The following is a 22,898-nucleotide window of genomic DNA, read 5'->3' on the forward strand; positions in this document are numbered from 1 at the left end:
TCAACATTAAAATAATTAAGTTTTCTAAGAAAATATAAACGTTGTTGGCCCTTTTTAAAAACGGCATCAGCACACTGATCCCAGGATAACTTATGGTCAATGATAAGACTGAGATATTTATACTCCGTCACCATCTCTATCTCCTCTCCTTTTATCAGAGTTGGAGTGGGTGAGGGAGCCCGATGTCTAAAATCAAAGACCAACTCTTTGGTCTTGGACGTATTCAATTGCAACTGGGAGGCTTCACACCAGTCAACAAATTCATGCAACACTGGACCGTGTTCAGTTTCATCTCGCTCCAGTAAACTAATCACAGCAGTATCATCTGCAAATTTAATTATGTAACGTCCAGGATAACTACTGCGACAACAGTCAGTGTACAATATATACAATAGTGGTGACAAAACGCTACCCTGTGGTGTCCCAATTGAAGTGAAGCGGACCCCAGATAATGTGTTCCCCACCCTTACTCTCTGTGGCCGCCCACTCAGGAAGGCCAAGATCCATTTAATTAGTGTTGTGTTTCGTTGGAAATTGTCTCTAAGTCTGTTTGCTAAAATTTGTGGGTGGATTGTATTGAATGCTGATGAAAAGTCTGCTAATAAAATGCGAGCATGTGTTTTGAAACCCTCCAAGTGTGTATACAGATAATTTAAAAGCACCACAATGGCATCGTCCGTCCCCCTCCCAAGTCTATAAGCAAACTGTAGAGGGTCAAGAGCATGTCTACAGGAATTCATGATGTGTGTTTTAATGATCTGCTCAAGTGAATTAACTAAAGTGTGTGTATGTGTGCCACCTGTCACATTAAATAAGCTCCCCGATTCGTCTTGGTAGTTGCAGACATAGATGCCGAATAAAGAGATTCACCTAAGGAACTTAAGTCACTAAACCCCTGACTCACACTTCAGTCTCTCTCTCTCCTCTCTCTCTCAGCACAGCTGGATTGAACAGAATGATCACTGGCTTGAGGAGGACCAGAATCTGCTAGCACCGCACACTGTCAGAGAGAGCAGAGAGAGGGAGTGCGAGTGAGCGCACGCTCAACTATCAGGTCACCTAGCTCGTAAAATCTGTGGTGTTCTAACATTGAGAACAGAGAGGAGCAAGAAGACTTCACTTAACAGATGCAACACACACTGCGCTTTCAGAAATACATGGATTATGGGAACAACATTGCGTGTTTACACCTTACATTTTCAATTTGTCAGGCTTTTTGGTGACAGTAAAAGAGTAGCAGGAAGACTTCAGGAGTGTTTTCAAAGAGGACAAAATGAAGCAAACCTCTGGACTGAATGGCTGGATGAAGGATGCAATGAAACAAAGAAGGATACATGACCTTTAACCGAACTTGGGAGGTAACAAACTTTTGTCTTTGAGAGTCTGTCAACATTAATAAGGGGCATTATGAACTTGCATGCCAACATTTCAAAACCTGCACCTAAAAGCATCTTCCCCTCTTCAAACCTGATGCCCTTTGACCCTGACACATCTGACACATGGACACAGAGTCCGGACATCATGCTGGGCAATGTGGTGCGCAACATTTCGTTTGGCTGTAACAAAAGTTGGGCTGATGCATCTCTCTTTCCCAATTTATCCATAAGTGGTACTTCCAGTGAAAAAACAGAACTGCTGTCATGGCAAAGGTGCAACGGTGAGATGAGTACAGAGGAGTTAGTTCGGAAAAACTGGGCTGCGCTGCTAATTTTGGTTGTGGTCATTATTACGGTTACCGGGAACATTTTGGTAATCTTGGCTGTCAATCTGGAACGAAAACTGCAAAATGCCACCAATTACTTTCTCATGTCATTGGCAGTGGCAGATATGCTTCTGGGACTTCTGGTCATGCCTGTCTCCATGGTGACCATTGTGTATGGTGAGTCTGCTTCGATTTTGACAGCAGTTATTGATTAGACAGTGACGTTTGTATGTAAGATTTCAGTGTTGAATGTTGATTCTGAATGACTGTAATGTGCCATACGCTTGTAGTAATGTTACCGTCAAAAGACATGGTGTGTATATCTGTCAGATTGCAGTAGATTCCAACCTGGAAAAGTTGGAAGCACAGATGTGGTTGATTTTGATATAATAATTTTCCCACCACAAACTTTGAGAAAATAATGACTGGAATGGTGCTCTAAATCGGACATGTATTAGATTAGGTTGATCAACCTTGACCTCAGCAAGGAGCATCATTTGATATCATTTCAAAGATGGCGGCTACTGACAATCATGGCACAACATTACGTTTATAATGTAGTATTACGATATTAATATATATGATAATTTTCTTTTTTTGGTCTGCTGTTTTTAAAGCGAATGTGAGCTTTTCACTTTTGTTTTTGCCATAATTGGCATAAAAATATTACGTTACGTTACGTTACATTACGCTATGTTATGTGGCACCATCTTGTGGTGTGTTCTGGTATTCCACATTCAAAATCAACATAATTGGAGCAGTGAAGGTGCGATGTCTAGGTATCTGAGAGATTAGTTGACTGCGCTTGTATATATATTTTTGCAGAAAAAAATATAATTTTTTTTATTTTTCTAATTTTCCATGTATTTTTTTTTTTTATTAATTTATTTTATCATTATCTTTATTATTATAATTATTATTATTACAAAGGCTATTCAAACTCATGCCATGGTAATTTTACATTTTAAAAATAAAATATTAGTTTCAAAAGTGAATATTGCAATAGGCTCAGAGAAATGAGCAAGTTGTGGGAGTTTTTGTTTCGGAGAACCTAAATAGCAAATAGTTCTCGACTAATCGGTTACATCATTTCCATTGAATTAGTCCTAGCACAGTTCCCTGTTGATGTCACAACCTTGAGACGGATGTGATTGGCCTAGACAACTTATACACTTCAGTGACACTTTAAATTATGATATACTGTATAATATGTTAATAAAAACTAATGTTTGTATAATATGTCAAGAAAACAAATGATGCTTTTTTTATAATTATATGTCTGAGGCATTTAATATCTAAACCAATAATATACCCATTTTATTCTTGAAAAACTGCTTGCGTAAAGTGAGTGTATTAGCGTACACATAGTTTGAAGTGACTTCTGCAGCATACCGTATTTGTGGTATTTCAAGGTAATTTTCTAACCTGGCACATTTCTGACTGCATTTAAAAAAAAAAAAAAATGTTCACTGTTTTCACTGTTCTATTTACTTTTCAAGTTTTTTCACCAAGTTTGTTTATCATTCATTGTATTGTTCATTTTGTTTTCATTCATTATCTGTCATGTTTCATCAGGGAAATGTTAATTTCTGTGTAATTTGTTATTTGTATACTTAAAGTGGATGTGTTAATTGATCATTAGCGGTCTTGTATACATTGAGGGTATTTTCATGCAAACTGTTTGCTGGATGACATTGTGGATTATTTTATTTACCTCTATATATTATAGTAAAAATGCATGATTTAGTACAACAGATTGTATTTGTAGTTTGAAGATCTTTTTACAATTCGAGTAGGAATAAGAAATGTGTTTTTCTGATGGAACTTGATAGTGTCATTGTCATGCTGTATTTTAGGCTGTTTTTTCTGTATGCCGAGGCTGCGGCTTTTAAGAACTAAGAGACAGAAAGGTTAAGATTGCACAAGAGTATGCATGAGAGAAACATGCCACCCTCTTCACCATTTCCATCCCTCTCTGTGTCTCTCTTCTTTTCATCTGTCCCCACTGTATTTGCTGTGGGAAGTATTAGTACCATTAGTCAGACTGTGGATGTGAATAAATGTCATGTCACTGTTTCCGGACAGAGTCACATGTTACAGCTAAAACCTTGTTAACATTTCAAGGTGAGTGTTAGTGGAATGACCTCTTCTGCGTACTAAATCTGTCTGTTAAATGGTCAGACAAAAGAACCCAGTAAACTACACTTTTGTTGAGCATTTTCTTGAGCACTTTTTGCACCTTTATTCTTCCTAATTAATTGGCTTGATTAAACTCTTTTGTCCTTGTGTTTGATGGTTGGGTCTCATTCAGTCTGTTCCATTCTCTCCTTTTCTCTCTCACTGTCCTACAAGCATGCATGTGAATACACAAACACAGGGATTCCAGAGAATGTTGCTGTAAAAATCATAAATTCATTCATTCTTTCTGAAGCATGACATTTGGACCATGAGTATATGGGTTTTCATTTTCTTTTAAGAATAAACTGAAGGCCAATTATAATGAATGCAGCTCATATTTATAGGAATAATCTTGTTTAACTGCTTAAGCTTTGGTGTGTAACCCATGGCAGTAGAGATATTACAATTATGGCTGATACCAATAAGCAAGCCCATAATAATTTACTATAATATATAATTTTTTTGATAATACATTTATTTAAATATTTCAATTGTAATATTTTCATATGAAAATATATGATGTTTTATCTAAGTAAATAAAGGGGGGGGGGGTTAAATGGAGAATCAAAATGCTCTTGATTTTTACACATACAGTATAAGAGGTTAATTGTGATAAAAATAAATCATACTGAACATTTCAGAACTCCCCAGTTTCAAATATGAATGACTATTTCTACCCTTCTTAAGTGACAGGATTTAAAATGAGGAGAATAGTTACGTCACAATTATCCTTGTCATGCCCCTTTACATGAGTCATATTCATATGTAATCAAGGAGGTTTGTTCTGAACAACTCATGTTTGTGACTCTCAGAGCCATTCTGGAGATGAAGTGGAATGTCCTCATATATTGAGCTGACAGAGAGCTTGTGTGCTGAAAACACAGCGAGTGTCATGTGTGTTTGAGTTTGTGTATTGGACAAAACCGCGCCATTCATTCGAGACGTGCATAACATTCAAACATACAGTGACTGGCTGTTGTCACGTTTTTTTTTTTCTGTTTGACTGGCACAATTATTTTTACTTAATATTAATCCACATTAAGTAAAAATAATTGTGCCACATGTGTGTGTGTATATTTATGATAGCAGTAACTGTAAGTGAGGGTAAAGGATAATCAAAATAAAATGCAATTAGTCTGTGCATTTGTTTTTTAAGGTTAAAAAACACATTATTTTCCACATACTGTACATTATTGTTTCTCCTCTATGCCCCTCCTTTCTGACACACGTTGATTATTTATTACAAAGCTTATTGTTCTGAAAAGCGAGGTGTACGCTGATTGGTCAGCTATCCAGTGCGTTGTGATTAGCTGAATGCATCAAACGTGTGTTGGAAATGTTATACCCCTTAATATACTGTTATTCCGTGTGTCCCGGCGCGACGAGACAAAACCAATAAAACCCATTACAAACGAGGCATTTGTTGCAACCAGTGGGGACATAATTATGGATTATAATGACATATACTATCTTTTTACATGTAGCGTTGCATAACGCACTGCTTAATCATAAAACCATGTCTGCATTTGTGATCAGAGAAACGACAAACAACAAACGCTACTTTACACTGCTCAGAACTCGCATTTGAGTTGGAATTGCCACACTTTATAGAAACAGATATCGGCATTGATATTTATGAATGCGCTGCACACATCTAAATATTTGGGTTGAACTGTTCCGGAACAGTGTTGTAAATACTTGATTTTTTTGAACACTTGAAATCCACTGATTTCTAGTTGTGTCCTCTTTTAAAAGACCAAACACAGTAGCTTCGTTTTCACAACAAAACACAGCATTTCCAAAACATGGAGCCAGTGGCAGAACCGAGAATAAAAGTCTAAAAGCCTTCTTTCTTTGCATGAAAATTTGGGCTGCATTATGCAAATCTTCCCACATCGTGATGTAGAGATGTGGGGGTGTGTTAGAATGAACCATTTTAGGAGGGTGTGGTTGACTCTTTTTACAAAGAATATCTCATTGTATTTGAGGCTTTAGTCTTTGCAACTTTACAGATCACCAAGAACTTGTAACTCTCCAAAGAGAAAGATTAATTTTAAATCACATCATATGACCCCTTTAATTTTAATTTGTAGTTTTGTGAATTTAAGTTCTGCTTTTAAAAAGAACATTATTTTTTGTTTTTAATTTCTAATTTTACAATGTTAGACTGCACAGTGCAATGAAGTAAGTCAATCATAGCAGTGGGCATTTACTTCCATTTCTGCATAACGCCTCTTGAAATTGATTGAGTTTCACAGACAGTGAAAATTTACATTTTTACAAATATTGGTCAGTTTTTGGTTTTAAAAACTTTGCAAACTTGAGAAAACTGCATTTAATAATGCTCCAAAAATAAAAATGCTCCAAGTCAATATAGATATCACAATTTTATAATGTACAATATTAATAATACATGTTTTTTTTTTTTTTTTTTTTTTCAGAAAAAAATAAATAGACCCACAACATTAGCTCTGATTGCAATTTGCACACCACATTTTCTTATCTTGGGCACAGTAAAGTATCTCTCCAACACTGCAATCCAGCTACCAGAATTGGCTCTTTAAAATGCAACAGGTCCACATGTATGATTAGTTATCCTCATTTGATCATAATTTTGTAATGATGTTTAATAGAAATGTATACAAATATGTAAGCCACCGTCACATTATCATTTGAGGGAATGTCTTCCTAAACATTTCTGAGAACCATAATGAGGATCAGCGAAACACCCTGAAACTTCCACTGAATCACTTGTAAACACAGACAGATTCCACTCGTCTTAGAGGAGAGCAGAGAGGCTGAAATGCTCTCAGAAGAGTGGAGATGACAGAGAGACTGAGAAACAGACACATCGGAGAGAGATCTTTATAAAGTCCATGAGAGAGGGATCGCATCTGAAGCAGCAGGGGTGATAAAATCAGAGAGGAACTCCCATTGAGTTTCAGAGATGACGTACTAGAGCAGTGACGAAGCCCACACTGAGTAATCCAATGGTAAACACAGGCGTTTTATAAATAGCAGCGCATGTTTCTTACCTATTATCCAAACAGGTAAGAATAGCCCTGTGTGTGTCCATTATCAAATAAAATAAAATAAAATAAAATAAAATAAAATTTTGGATGAATTTTCCTATTAGAAGTTGCCTATGAATATCCAACCAAAAGTTACTAGTAATTATATTATATTATATTATATTATATTATATTATATTATATTATATTATATTATATTATATTATATTATATTATATTATATTATATTATATTATATTATATTATTGTAGTTTTATTTTTTAAGCAACTGAATAAAGTTAAAACTGCATAAACTTGATGTGACTTGGTTCTAATGAATGTGAATGAAAGGAATAAAGAAATAAGCCACGAGAGGCCATGCGCTAGGTACTTTACCATGGTTAGTGATAATTAAAAGTGATAAAGGCACTAGTGTATAATTAATAGCTACATTTATTATATAATATAATTTATAAGTCTGACTGCAGGCTGTTAGCAATTAATTTATGTTAATATAGAATATCCTGTAATAAATGTGCCTTAGCTGTGTCAGATTTTCAGATATAGTCTTTCTTGTATGCTGGTATATTTTTGGTCTTCGCTGTTCCTCGTTTGTTTGTGTTTGTTTTCCATAGATCCGGATGGAGTGACAGCCACGGAAGCCAAAATATATGGGATCAGAATGCACACAAGACACTAATTTCCCCCAGATTCTCTAAAACCTCTCAATCTCCCAAACGGATCCATAGAAGAGCTCTGGCATAATCCCCTGCCACGTCATGTCACCATGACGATAGAGTGTTCCAGAACAACACTCGAAGCTCAATAGCTGCTGTTAATGCAGCATTGATGGTTCTCTGGCACAGGTGGTCTCTAGGTTGCCACGGCACTCACCGACTAAAAAGAGAGGAGGGACTTAATGAGCAGCCTGAAGGGCTAATGACGAGCATCTGCGTAGACACTAAAATATATGTTTCATTCTCATTAGGGTCATGGCTGCTTTAAGCACTTGACACCTGTGACACATCAGTAATGGCTGTTTAACTATTCTCTTTTGAACATCCACCTGCATTATAGATCTGGGGTGGGTTGTTATCTCTTCTGGATGTATATGTATAGCCATCTTCAAGTTCCTAAATGCTATTACAGCATACAAACAGTCTGTGTCTTATTCACTAACCACCAGCAGTTGTTTAATCAGGTGCTAACTATGCTGGAATAGCACATTCAAATTGCATTCAGATTCAAATGTATATTTAAATTAAGTCATTGGCATTCTTTTCAGCACAAATACACCTCCTTTCTATGTAAATTAGGATTACAGATTGCACTTTATTAAATATAATTCACCTCTATTTGTCTACCGCTGGTAGCGTTGCCAAAGAAAAGATTTTCTATAGATCATGGAAGCAGTTATTCATTAAACGAAGAACATTCAATGGCGTTATAAGCAGAAATATATCCAGATGTGTGGTGTTGTTGACATTTTCTCATTTTAAAGATAGTAAATGAGTAAATAAGAGTGGAACTAAACCAGCACAAACAGCATGTGCAAATAAAAAAATTGCTATCAGTATGCGTAATTCATTCACCCCTAAATGATTCAAGGAAATAATAATAAAAGCAGATTGATTGGAAAAATGTGCCTTTACCTACATTTTTGTAAAACTCCAAAAACGTGCATATGCTAGTGCCAGTAAAACCATGTTATTCCTTTTAACATAAATTATAATTACAGCGACAGATATCAAATAATAAAGAGTTACTTTCACATGATTCCTTACTTAATACTATATGTCATGACCTCAAAAGATTTATAACATTATGCATGATTTGTAAACTAATACATTTTCATGTTTGTATCACATAACCAGCTCCATATGTGTGCCTTTCAGTAAAGTTGCCTGCCAGTAAAATGCACAAGAAGCAGCAGAATGTAACTTTGCAGAAATGTCGCCAAAGGGACTTTTTTTCATCTAAGCTTAGGTTGAATAACAAATTGATCAAAACTAGTAAATAAAATACATTTTCAAAAATTACAATTTCATCATGTTTACCATTGGTTCTCATCTTTCCTGTATCCCATTGTGACTCACCGTGTTTGAATATGTGCAAGTACAAATTACATTTTTGCTTCAGAAGACATAGTACGAGATTTAATAGGACATTTTTCTTAAAAATAAAAAAAAAAAACTGAAAAAAAAAATGTACAGGTCATTTCACTGATTTACGGGGAAGACTCTTTAAAACATGCGTCCATTTAGAAGGGTTTGGAAGAAAGATGATTAGGAAAGCATTCTATTTGTGTATGAACTCATCATCATTTTGAGTTATTTGCAGGACAAACAAGAGGTAAAGAGACAGAGTGAAGTGGTGAGAAAGGTGTGTGGGTGTGTGGACAGGAAGGGGTGATTAATTAGTCTGATAGTTTCGGGGTTGCTTAACGAGGCAGAGGATGAGTTCAGGAAGGGTCGGAGAAAAGGGGGTGAGCCAGCGGTATTGTAATTATGCTTCCACCGACACAAATGCACACAGACACACTCATGACATTACAAGGAGATATCTTCCTGTTTTAGGCAAATATATATATACTGATTCAGCTTGTTGAAATCTTGGGCTTGTGGAAAGGCAAAGCTTTAAAAGGCGGCAGTGCGTATGTGTGTGTGTGTACTCATAGTTAATGTTTCCAGAGAGGCTGTATGGTTAAATTCACTGTAATTGCATAAACAGCACTGCAAATGGGCACTTTCCATAGACTGATTGTTTTTGCTTCCATTAAATTCCATTATATCTTTTTTCTCAGTGGGAACAGAAACAGTTTAGCTATCAACATTCTACAAAATATAATCTTTTGTGATCTACAAAAAAACGACAGGTTTTGAATGATTTGAGGATGAATGGCTCTCCCTTTAATTTACTACATTTTAATTACCGTTTATCTTTTAATACATTTTAATTAACAAATGAGGACAAATATACATTTGTCCCCAATATATGGCATACTCACACATACAGCACACACTTACTGCTTTTTAAAGTGTCCTTCAACAAAATCAGGCTATTATCCTGCTTGGCCAGATAACATTTGACTTTCCTCTGAGGCACAGATACAAAGACTCTACAGATTTGAGGGAATTTGTCAGGCTGTTGTTGGGTCTGAGTATTAAATGAGGGGTGATTATCCCTTCAGTAATTAGGGTGTCCCCTAAAGCCTGTACTTATGAGCTACTCCAATTAGACAAACTCTCTGAAGGGGTTTTAATTGAGTCTTAGCCCTGTATTTGTTTCCCTTACCCTTTCAGTCACAAGCACATACACACATAAATGTATGGCATTTTGTTTTAATGGATTATTAATTAGCCTCTGGTTTTGATGCGGCATCTCTTGTTTGAGCTTTATTGAATAAAGCCACAGCTGGCAGAATCCTCAGAGCAGAGAAATGGATGACGTCCTTCATCTCTCATAGTCTATTCATAAGCACCTCTTCTGCCAGTGATTGACCTTTCATTTTTTTACTTCTGTTTTCCTGTTTGTGCTTCTTTCATCAAGACTTTGATTTTTATTTGTGCCATGATGCATACCGCTACATCAAACAGTCCCCCCATCTTAATATTCTCTAAAAAGACCTTCATCTCTTCATATCATAAGCCCTGATCCTCTTTCAACTCATGCTGTAGGCAGTTTCCACGAAATGGGGTATAAATTAGGCCTGAAACTCTTGTTTATATTTCAGTAAATAGTAATTTAAATGAGTGCTTAACCTTCTGAATATGTTAATCAACGGGCTGAGAAGACCAACCTAATTATTATATATATATATATATATATATATATATATATATATATATATATATATATATATATATATATATATTTTTTACTGTTTATTTTCGGTGTGCTTTGATGTAATACCATAAATCACATAAATACAGTTTAATACTGTCTTTATACAATTTTGGTAATTTAAATCTTCCAAAATGAATTGCATTTTATATTAAGTAAAATATTTAATAAAAATATGGGAATAAAATTATAATAAATTAGTGATAACTATTTTAAGTACGATGAGTTTGATAGCAGTTCAAATTATGATTTTAATATTAAATAAATATTTTAAATTTTGATTTTAATTGTTGGATTTGTGAGTGAGAGGATAACAGGAAGAAAAAGTGCAGGAAATGAGATGAAACCGAATTGTGCTTTAAAAATGCTATTTACCCCTTTCTTTCCAAAATCCTCAACAAAAAATAGTTGCTTCTCAACTTCACTCTTATTTAACTTGCAATAATCTATATTAACAATTACAGTGTGGTTTCCATCCTTTTCATAGAACACAAATTACACTTGACTTAATGACCTTCTTATGGCAGCTGATTCTGGTTTAGTCACTATTCTTGTCCTCCTTGTTAAGTGCAGCCTTTGACACCATTTCTCACACCATCCTTCTCAATAAAATAATATCCACTGGCATCACTCACACCCCTCTGGATTGGTTTAAATTTTATCTTTCAGGGCACACTCAGTTAGTCCAGCTACAATCTTTTAGTTCATAACATTTTTATCATTAATACTGGTGTGCTTCAGGGTTCTGTCCTGGGACCCCTTCTTTTCATCATTTATCTTCTTCCTCTTGGCAATATCTTTTGGGAATACAACATCCTATTCCACTGTTATACGGATGACACCCAACTCGATCTCTCCAGGAAACCTAATTCCACTCTCACTGACTGTCTCAACAATCTTAAATCCTGATTTCTTCAAATTTTCTCAAACTAAACAGTGACAAAACTGAATTTCTTTGAATTGCCACTGAATCAACTTTATCCAAAAGTTTGATCATTCAAAAAACATCTGAAAACACTTTTTCACCAGCACTTGACAAACTAATACTAGCACTTACCATTTCTTTTCTTTTCAACAACAACAAAAACATAGCTATTTGTACTGCACTAGACTTGTCATGGCACTTATACTATATACTGTTAAGGTACTTTTGTTGGTCTGATTGCTTCCATTGTTCACATTTGTAAATCATTTTGGATAAAAGCATCTGCTAAATGAATAAATGTTAATGTATAATTCCTCGGTCTTCCCTTCTCTTCAGGATAAGAGCTTGGGTGTCCTCCTGGACAGTACACTGTCATTTCAATCGCATATTAATAAAAACACCCGGTCCACCTATATTCATCTACGTAATATTAACCGCCTTTGCTTTTCCCTTACCCCTCATACTACTGCTATTGTTGTTTTGTCATTATTGTAATTCTATTCTCTTTGGTCTTCCTTACAAATCCCTCTATAAGCTTCAATTGGTTCAAAACTCAGCAGCAAGTATTATCACCAGAATCTCCCTCCTTTTACCACATCACCCCTGATTTATAGCAGCTTCACTGTCTTCTCATTGACTTTAAGATTCTCTTGTTCACCTTTAAGGTCATCCATAATCTTGCCCCTTCAGATCTGTCGACCTCCTCCATATCCACATTTCCTCTCGCTCACTTTGATCTGCTTCTTCTGTTCATCTTACTGTTCCTTTTGCTTGCCTCTCCACCATGGTTCTGGAATTCACTACCACCCGACATCAGAAATATTGACTCTCTATCTCTTTTTAAATCCAGACTTCTTGAGTGTTGAGAAATGTGCCTATAGATAAAGTGGGTAACACTTTAGAATAAGGTTCCATTAGTTAATGTTAGTTAACTACTTTCGTTAACATGAACTAAGCAAGAACAATCCTTCTACAGCATTTATAAGTCTAAGTTCATGTTAATTTCAACATTTACTAATGCATTATTTAAATCAAAAGTTGTGCTTGTTAACATTAGTTAATGCACTGTGAATTAACATGAACTCACAATGAATAACTGTATTTTCATTAACTAACATTAACGAAGATGAATAAATACAGTAATAAATGTATTATTCATTGTTTGTTCATGTTAATTAACACATTAACTAACATTAACTAATGGAACCTTATTCTAAAGTGTTACCATAAAGTGTATTGTTATTATTATTATTAAAATGTACTAAAAATGCATACCATTTTCACAGAGTGCCAGTCGTTTCAGTTTGTGTACTGTCACATGGCTAACACCAAATATGTTTATGTTTGAGCCCTGATGATGGCAATCTGCATCTCATGTTCATAGTAAAATGCATCTATCTTTAGTGTGCCACACAGAGAGAATTCTAGTGAAGGCAGGAGAGCGTGGGAGCTTTTCTAAGCTAAGATAATGATATTTTCTCACAGTTTATCTCCTGTGCTGCTGCATGCATTTATCAAACCACAGACTGAATTTTAGCTGAAGCCCAAACTGATTTTCTTCTGCAGAGAAATTCACAGCATCTGTTTTCGAGCATTTAATTCAACTGGATGGAAGCAACATGTTCTCTGAAAGAACACAGTAAGCACACACAAAGGGAAACTAAAATAATACTGTGCTGAGGTAAAAATCCAATAGCAAACCTGAGTGAATTCCGATGAGGAATGATGTTTCTTAAACTCTGGTGTGAGATTGTGTGATCTTTGTTTTGGTGATTGATGGTCTTTGTCATATTTTTGCACACAAGCTCTGCACAGTCATCCATCCACATATGACCATTCTTCTCTTCACTTCCTCTGTCTGCATGTAACCCATTTCCTACAACTCCTCCTCCTGTTATCCTCTCAACCATTTCTTTTTCTATATTTTTCTACCTCATTTCCTCTTCCCTTGAAAGACTATTTTCTATGTGGCGCTTCATTTGTTTTGGCTCTTTTGGCTTAGTCTTTGTGCTTCATTTCAATCTTTTGCCAGTAAAAAAAGAAAAGAAAAAAAAATCCAGTGAAAGAGCTCCTTTCACAAGAAAGTACCTGGCAATAACTGAAAATTGCTGTAAATATATTATTAATTGAGCATTTCTCCCCTTCAAAGCTTGTGTCTGTGTGTGTTCTGTACAAAATGGCAGGATGTGTTAAGGCTGAAATGTACAGTTTCACTGATGAGTCTTTGGTGGATGGTCATTTTCTGCCTGACTGCCCAGAGTGTAGTAAGCTAATGCTGTTACACTTACAAAACTGAACGAACTTTTCACCAGTAGCTTCAGTGTGCTTGGATGGATACACAGACAGGCTGACACTGTGAGTATAAAGACAGAGAGATAGATATAGACAATCAAGTAAATCGATGCATATATAAATTAGAGAAGACAGTGTATCATTCTATCTGCTTGTAAACTGTGCAGTGCTTTTTGGATAGGTTGTATTGTGAGAATGTCTGCTCTCACATCAACACAACATGTACAGGGTGTGTTGCGGTGCACTCATGAACATATGAAGAGTTTGGTTCCAAAACGCAATAAATCCGTTTTGATTAATTTGAGTAAAAATATGTTTTCTTTACCAAAGATAAACCTAAAAAAACACTATATTCTGTTTCAAATTTTTAGGTTATAATAACATTAAAAATTTAAATCCAGGTTTTGATTTTCAAAGATTTATTATAAAATTTTATATTTTTTTCCCCAAAATGCAATTAATCCATGATACTTTTTTTCTTTCTCAAAATGCAGTAAATCAATTGAATCAATATGAATGTTATTTTTCATATTGACACTGATGAAAATACACAACATAGTAAGTTGATCCACATATAACAGCCTCTGAACTTGGTACTACTAATCTTATTAAAAAACACATTCATCAGTCAACGCTTCCAAAATGAATTCAGTGGGTCATCTTGTTTATGCTATAAATTAATTACAGCAATAAAATTAAAATTTCATCATGTCCGAGAACAATATCACATTAGACACAGAAATTCCAAAATGACATTTCCCTTACATTCAACTTCCAAAAGTGCATTAATCTCTGCCATGTTACATTCATTTAGTTGACTATGTGACTATTTAGTGCTATGTGCTGTATTAACAAAAACATAATTGGCATTTATAAAACACTAACACTGACAAGTTACGCAATATTGCATTCATAATCAAATGGGATTAATCTAATGAATGCGATATAGCATAGCTTGTCAGTGATCTACAGCTCTGTATATTAAAAGCATCTGAATAATTTCCACCTGAAAGCACATGATGGAGATTTTCCGGTACTATTAATCACAGAACTGGCTTTACTGTCGAGATGTGCATGACAATCACATGTGATTTATCATGCTACCCTTGTTTGTTGATCACAAAGTACAAACTAGATGAGAAAATTAGATGCCAGTGCATTCAGAGCGCCGTCATTACTGTCTAGAGTGCATGGAATGATGCGCTGTAATTGGTTGTTACAGTTTACAGTGTATGGAATGGTGTGCTGTGATTGGTTGAGTGGATAAATCGAATTCTGGAAAAAAAGGGTGAACACATGACCTAATAACTCTGCAAATATCGCATTTTGCGTAAAATTAAAAATTGACTTTTTCAATAACGACCAGATGCAATACTGATTTTTGCGACAACTCTTTTTTTTTTTTTTTTTTTTTTTTAATGGCGTTTATCGCATTTTGGAACCAGACTCTTCATATGTATATATTGTGGAATTTTTATTTGTTCATTTTTTTTCACAAAGCATTTGTGTCACTTCATAAAATTGCTGTTTAGACACTGGAGTCACATACTTGATGATGATGTCTTTATACCTTTCTGGACCCTGAAAGGGGTAGTTGCATAGGCTGTCAATTGAGAAACAGAAAGCGCTCAAGTTTCATAGAAAATTATCTTCATTTGTGTTTCAAAGGCGAATAAAAGTCTTATGGGTTTGGAACTGTATGTGGGTGAGCAACTGATGACAGAATTAACTTTTTTTGGTGAACTTTCCATTTAAAGAATATTGTGTTCGCTTATAAGAAAATGGCATCATCACTGCAACATTTCCTTTGACTATTGACCGTAAGTCTAATTATTATTAATGATAGCCCTGCCCTGTATTCCTTTTTTATTTATTTTTTTTTGCCATATATTTGACAATGTTTAGAATTTGGTACAACACCAATATTATATTAGTACCTGCTCATGCTTTCTTTTGAGTTTGTGTATCAGATGAAACCATGCAAGTCACTCACAGACATACAGAGCATGCATACTTTTTAGCTACATTCACTGACTATTGCAAATTTTATTACATAAACAGAAACACTGTTAAACATTAAATTTAATGCGCTGAGTGCTGAGTTCTTCACACTGTGTTTGGTATTAAAATCAGTGCGACACTTTGCAAAAGGCGGGGGCATTGTTGAAATGGCTTTGAGATATGAAATTAAATTCTTCAATCCAGCTGTTGTTAAATTTACATGTATATTTTGCACCACCTGAGTCTTCTCCTCCTATTTCTACCAGTAATGCTTGAATCAACTTCTTACATCTACTACCTGTGCAGATATTAACAGCACAAATGGGTTGTAGGTTGCCAGGTTGAGATCCCAAATGGGTAAAAAAAAATGATGATGTGTCGATTGTGTAAGTAAGATGTGTTTCATACAAGATCTGGCAACTGGACATCCTTGAAATAATATTTTGATGTGATTATTCATATTACAAGGTTTGGACCATACAAATTATGGGAGTTTACCAGGAGAAATAACAAAAGGGAATGGGGTAGGAGATGGATGTGAAAGACTCCAGGCAAAAACAAGAGGTATGACAGGTATGATGGATGGATAGAAAGAGTACTACACCCTAACAACAATACCACACAATAACTGTTTTTTTTTCTCACTGATATACAGATAGATAATAGATAGATAGATGATAGATAGATAGATAGATAGATAGATAGATAGATAGATAGATAGATAGATAGATAGATAGATAGATAGATAGATAGATAGATAGATAGATAGATAGATGTAGTGTTTTAGAAAATAAACTGCTTTTTATCAGGGTGTCAACTGAAAACACTGTCAGTGATCATTAAGCTCTTTTGCTGTCCTCAAGAGCTCATCACAATCATGCCTTGCAGTAAAATCACTTAGTTGAGCTAAGTGGACAAAGCCCATTAAATTATCTCACAGGGTCAATTAGCATGTTAAAGGAAAGCCAATATTTCAAAGCCTTTTGTTGTCAGTTTTATTACTCGGGGCTGATTCTCTGAATGTCCGTGTCTTCTTCAGGTTACTCCTGGCCCCTCCCTGCATCACTGTGTCCCATGTGGATCTATCTGGATGTTCTCTTTTCCACCGCCTCCATCATGCATCTGTGTGCTATTTCCCTGGACCGTTATGTGGCCATCCGTAACCCCATCCGACACAATCGGTCAAACTCACGCTCCCGTGCCCGGGCCAAGATCACGGCCGTCTGGACCATCTCAGCAGGTACACCTGAAGTCATCAACATGTACACATGACACTGTGCTGCAGTGTGATGTGAAGCCATTATTTTGAGACTGTCGTGAACAGGATGTCATTCTGTCTTGATGAGTCATGACTCTGATCTAATGTATATACTTGATAACAGTATTAACCACTGACTCTGCTTTCAGAAAATCCTACTACTATTCCTTATTGGTTTTAACATGACCTTGGCTATTTAGAGCTGCTACTATAACAAAGAGCATTCCAAAGAGGGTCTTTAAACCTTTATGTTTATGTGTACTTAAATTGCTTTTGGGACCAGAGAAATCATTGGCTAATAAACCTATTTTGTCATTCACCAGAGGAAAGGCTATTGAACATATAAGTGTGGGAGAGAGCTGGGTATCAGTAAATGAGAAGTAAAATTGGAGCAATATTCAGTTATATTATAGATTGGAGCTGAAAGGCAACAATAAGACCTGCAGTAGATGTGTGCAGCTTCATCAGTATCCTGCTGATCATGTCTATGGAGCACCACAAGGAAGAAATAATTGAGAAGAGAAAAAAATAGCGTAATGGAAAGCTAAAAAGTAATGAATTTTACATGCCCGGGTCATTGAATGCTGAAGTCATTAATATTTCCTGCACGCACAGTGTTATTTCCACCATATCTCAAATCATGTGTGTTTAATAGCATACTCTGGTGGAAATAACATTTTAAACATTTGTGAAATAAAATTGCTCAATCTTTCTCGGAAATGACTCTTCATAAAAATATTATGATATGTGATATTTACTTTATCGTGTCACATTTATGTCACAAGTATACTCAATTTTGATAAAAGAAAAAAATATATTAATTTACTTTTGAAAGTATAATCATCTGAAAATATATATATATTTTTTAAAAAAGCAATAAAAAAACCAAGGCATTGAAAATTTTTTTCCAAGATAGTTTTAGTGTGACCTTCATATAAAAGAAGAAAAATAAATCTGTTAATTTTAATAAATAAATAATCAACCTCTATTTTAAGTGTGTGTTCACAGTGTGTACGTGTTTGTTCACTACTCACTGCTGTGTGTGCACTTGGATGGGTTAAATGCAGAGCACAAATTCCAAGTTTAGGACACCATACTTAGACACACGTCATGTCATGTGAACGCCACAATGCCATAAATCACAGTAATGCAAAAAGAGAAACAAAACTGTCTAATAAAATTATTATAATAAAATTATTATAATATAAAATTATCTAATAAAATTTATAATGCAAAGAAATATAACTTAAGTCAATAGAGATCGATCTAGAACTAAAATATCTGCAGTATAAAGTGGTAAACTGTGCAGGGAACACTTTCGGATCCAGCGTCAGCTCCCAGTACAACAGTGAGCTTCAGAGTGGTCAAAGAGCTGAGAACTAGCGCTGCTTTAAAGTGAAGAAGACTTTCTGATGGCAATTATGTGTTGTTTGGGGATCAAAGTACTGTAGATCTGCTAACATTTCAGAGATTAGGGGTTTTTACTGAGCATGAGTCAGATGCTTTTTAAAAGACAGCAAGTCTGGTTGTTAAGACAAAAAAAGTGGTATTGTAATTATCAGTTGAGAAGCCTCTTAGCACCAAGATAGAAAACATGCAGAATTAGTTTTTTCGTACCATACTGGATTATATGTTCTTTTTCCAGCATAAGAGAATGCATCCATCCATCTACTCAAGTATTTATAATGCAAACGAAACAGATCAGCTGTCACCCTTCCTCTTGATGCTAAACAGCTTTCAGTCTGCTTTAAGGCAAGACACTTCAGACATAACAATTGTTTTTTTTTTTTTTTCAAACACTGGTCAATTTGAAAGATTTCAGGCAGTTATGCTTCCATAGCATATATGTCAACAACATAAAACAAGTATTTTCATCCTGGGTTAATTCAATGTTCAGATTCCCGTTTTGGAAATATATGCAAATTAGTGCTAATTTAATACAATTATGCATTATCTACATCTTTAAACATAACATTTCAGAAAAATTGTAATGCTTATCGGTTGTCTTAATGTATGTGATTAACCGACTAAGAATTATGGAGAGATCTGTCAAAATCTGTACCCTTTCTTAAATGTCAGACAGCACATCATGTCTATAACTGAGATGATTATGAATAAATCCATTGTGAAGATGCAGCCCTTAGAGGTTGAGAGCTGTCAGTGGATCTGAGCAAAGCACTGTAACATCTTACATTATAATGCTGCTTTTCAAACTTTAAACTCTGTTTACTCTGATGCCAGAGTGATGCAAAAGGAGGTTGAGGTGAGCAAGATAAAGTAACCCCACTTAGTTTTGAAGGAGAAACCTGACTGATATATATTTTTAATCTCTCCATCTTCCTCTCAGATTTTGACACACGGCGACACCCATTTTTTTACACTCTGTGGTTCTTATCATAGTCATCCAAGGCCTGCAGTTATCTGTAGATGCACTAATGCCATCACCCCCCTTACCAGCTCGGTTTCCCCCCAACAAACCCCAGAGATCAGACACGATTTGCAGAGATTTACTGTTGCCATGGAGATCTTTTATCACCATGCCAGTTTCACTGAAAGTTTGTCCTTGAGTGATACAAGATTTCCATTTGCAAGATGCTAGTGGAAATGAGAAGTATATCATATACAACATTATACAGGCTGAACTGAATGCTAATGGTCGTAAATAGCTGTGTTATTGAGGTTACGCCTCTAAAGAAAAAAAGTCCCATCAATTACTGTGAAGTAACCCAAAGGCATGTGACAAAGACGGATATTTTTGCTGCCTAAGCATAAGCAATGTGTCTAAGTAAGTCGAATAATATGAACCTGTCCTTGAACAAGAGATCCATCAATCACAGCGAATCCCATTGAGCAGCCCAGCATGTTTTTCACAAATATACGCCACCTGCGCTCTCAGTTTGAAACAGTTTAATGATTTGTAAATAAATGATGGATCAGTGTTTGAAACAATTAATGGAAAGTGTTTACACATGATAACGAGCCAGGAGCTATTTAAAGAATATCATTATCATTAAAGCAAGATGTGATTTCAGACAGAATGTGTGCTCTTGAACTGATGTTTGTGAACAGCTGTGTGTGTTTCCTTAGAGATAAGAGATGGTTTGTAGACTAATACATTCCTTATCAGCATTAGTCAGCTGCTTAAGTGATATTCCTTTATATGAGCAAACTTTTTCAAGTCCAAATGAATTGTAGAGCTTGTTATCTTCAAAATGACATGTAACCCACACTTTCCCATCTTTTAAAAGAAAGAAAAATCATAGATTAGGATTAAATGCCAAACTTTCAAAATACATTAACAGAATTAAAAACAAACAAATGAATTGCAAGTTGATATGTCATCTATGAAAACATTATTACAGCAATTCTATTATTTACTAGGCTGTTAATAAATGACAATATTGATGATGATGATGATGATGATGATGGTTAATAACAATAAATCCCATTTGTCCGTAGTTTTGTGGTAAAGTTCTTTCTCGTGTTTAATTTATAACAAATCTAAATTACAATGATCTATTTTCATAACTGACTGATAAAAGTATAACAGAACAAAATAAACTATGTCAGATTTTCTAAATGCATTGCAGCCATAAAAAAAAAAAAAAAAATGAATTGCATGTTAAAATGTTATCTATGCAAACAATATTAAATATATAACAAAATTATAAACCCATCTTATTAAAACAACTTTATTGTTCATTTATTAGGGCTGTAAATTAATTTTTATATTGGTTTATTATTATGAACCTCATTTTGATTGTGAACAAATTCTCAATTAAGAGGGTCTTCCTTTTCATAATTTAGTGCTAAAAAAAAAAAAAAAAAAAATATTACACAGACCAGAATGAAACGGTCGGATTTTCTTTTCCATTAAAAGGAGTAATGAATTTGATGTTAACGTGTTATCTATAAAAGCAGTGTTATTTCTAGCACTATATAAACTATTATTTATTTATGTTTGCTTGTACAAATGGAGTGTGAAGAGGACATAAATAGAACATGTAATGGACAAACTGCAGGTCACACAACTCTACTGGTTTTGTGTTTTGTGTGAAATAAGCAACTGTCATCATTTCTTCTCTGTTGTTTGGTTTCTTAGCCACCTTTACACAATTTCTGCAGACTTAACTAAACTTCAAATGCACTTTCTTCCCCTGTCTTTCTGCAGGCATCTCCATGCCTATCCCAGTGCTGGGTCTGCGCGATCACACCAAAGTTTTCAAGGATGGCAGCTGCCTATTGACTGACAACTCTTTTGTGTTGGTCGGGTCCTTTGTGGCCTTCTTTGTACCATTGACCATTATGGTGGTGACCTACTTCCTGACTATCAGCGCTCTGCAGAGTGAGGCCACGCTCTGCCTTGACCAACTGGTGCCCAGACCCAAATGGAGCACAGGATTCACACTCAACTTCCTTCCCGGACCCTCGTTCTTACCCTCAGAGAAAAAACTATTCTTGCGGCGCTCGTTGAGCCGCGAGGCGGGGACAGAATCGGGGGTTGTGACGCCACCTTTCGGACGGCATACAGTGCAGGCCATTAGCAATGAGCAAAAAGCCTCCAAAGTTCTGGGCATTGTCTTCTTCCTGTTCGTGGTCATGTGGTGTCCATTTTTCATCACCAACGTTTTAGCGGTGGTTTGCGAGCCAGCAGCATGTGACGCCGATGTGATGAACAGACTGTTGAATGTGTTTGTGTGGGTCGGTTACCTCTCATCCGCTGTTAACCCGCTGGTTTACACTCTCTTCAACAAGACTTACCGCTCTGCCTTCACTAGATACATCCGATGCCAGTTTCATGAGGAGAAGAAACCGTTACAACTTATCCTGGTCAACACCATTCCACCACTGGCCTATCAGTCCACACACATGCCGCTCACTGGATCAATAGGCAATGGGGATTTCTCTCTGCCCCTTCCCAATAAAAAACACCATCTGTCCAAAAGCAGCAAAAATGAGCGTGTCAGCTGCTTGTAAATTCACTACGTGAACTCAGAAAAATGCCAAGTGTAACCCTGGATTTTCTTCTGGGTTTCATGTTTGGCATTCTCTCAGTCTTACCTCTACAGAAATCAGCTCCGATTGGTCTGAAGTACTAGTTTTCAAAGCCCAGCTGCATCTATGGATGAACGGCTTCACAGTAATGACTTTATCACAGGGTACATCAAAAGACCTTCGTCTGATCAAGATGTGTCCTGACCATAAATGTCAGTTGAATCACTGGGGTAAATCTTCTCTGGTTATAAAAACTGTATATAAGTGTTAAGTCAGAGTTTTGACTTGACAGAGAGTGAAGTCTAAATTCATGTTTTGTTTCCAGTGTCTGATTTTTGAAAACAGGTGTGGATTAAAGTTGTGATGTGAGTTTTTATACTGCGTCAAACAGTTTGTATAAGCTGATGTTTGTGCTGCTGGTTTGTCATTTTAGCAGACATTTTAGTTCTCTTGAAGGACAAAATACCGTTTTGGTTTTTGGACCGGCACTTTACCTTTAAAAGTACAGAACAAACTGAAGTGTCTATGGTCAAAAAATAAGGACCACTTTTAGTTCATTATTAAAAGGCATTTTTCAATGATGGCATTTTTCGCGAACTAAAATAACCTTATAGAAGCCTGTTTCCACTTCAGAAGATAATAATAAATAAATAAATAAATAAATAAATAAATAAAAGTTGTTATTTTGAGATT

General features: G+C 35.5%; 1 protein-coding gene across 1 annotated transcript; it reads left to right on the forward strand.

Moving 5' to 3' along the window:
• Positions 1 to 1,002: 1,002 nt before the first annotated feature.
• On the forward strand, positions 1,003 to 22,687 carry LOC113053260 (5-hydroxytryptamine receptor 2A-like). Its single transcript, XM_026218131.1, has 3 exons — positions 1,003 to 1,879; positions 16,992 to 17,192; positions 21,382 to 22,687. The coding sequence occupies exons 1-3, from the start codon at positions 1,408 to 1,410 to the stop codon at positions 22,185 to 22,187; spliced, it is 1,479 nt and encodes a 492-aa protein (XP_026073916.1). The 5' UTR covers positions 1,003 to 1,407; the 3' UTR covers positions 22,188 to 22,687.
• The last annotated feature ends 211 nt before the right edge of the window (positions 22,688 to 22,898 follow it).

Source organism: Carassius auratus, chromosome 34 (genome assembly GCF_003368295.1).
Source record: "Carassius auratus strain Wakin chromosome 34, ASM336829v1, whole genome shotgun sequence".
Lineage (NCBI taxonomy): Eukaryota > Metazoa > Chordata > Actinopteri > Cypriniformes > Cyprinidae > Carassius > Carassius auratus.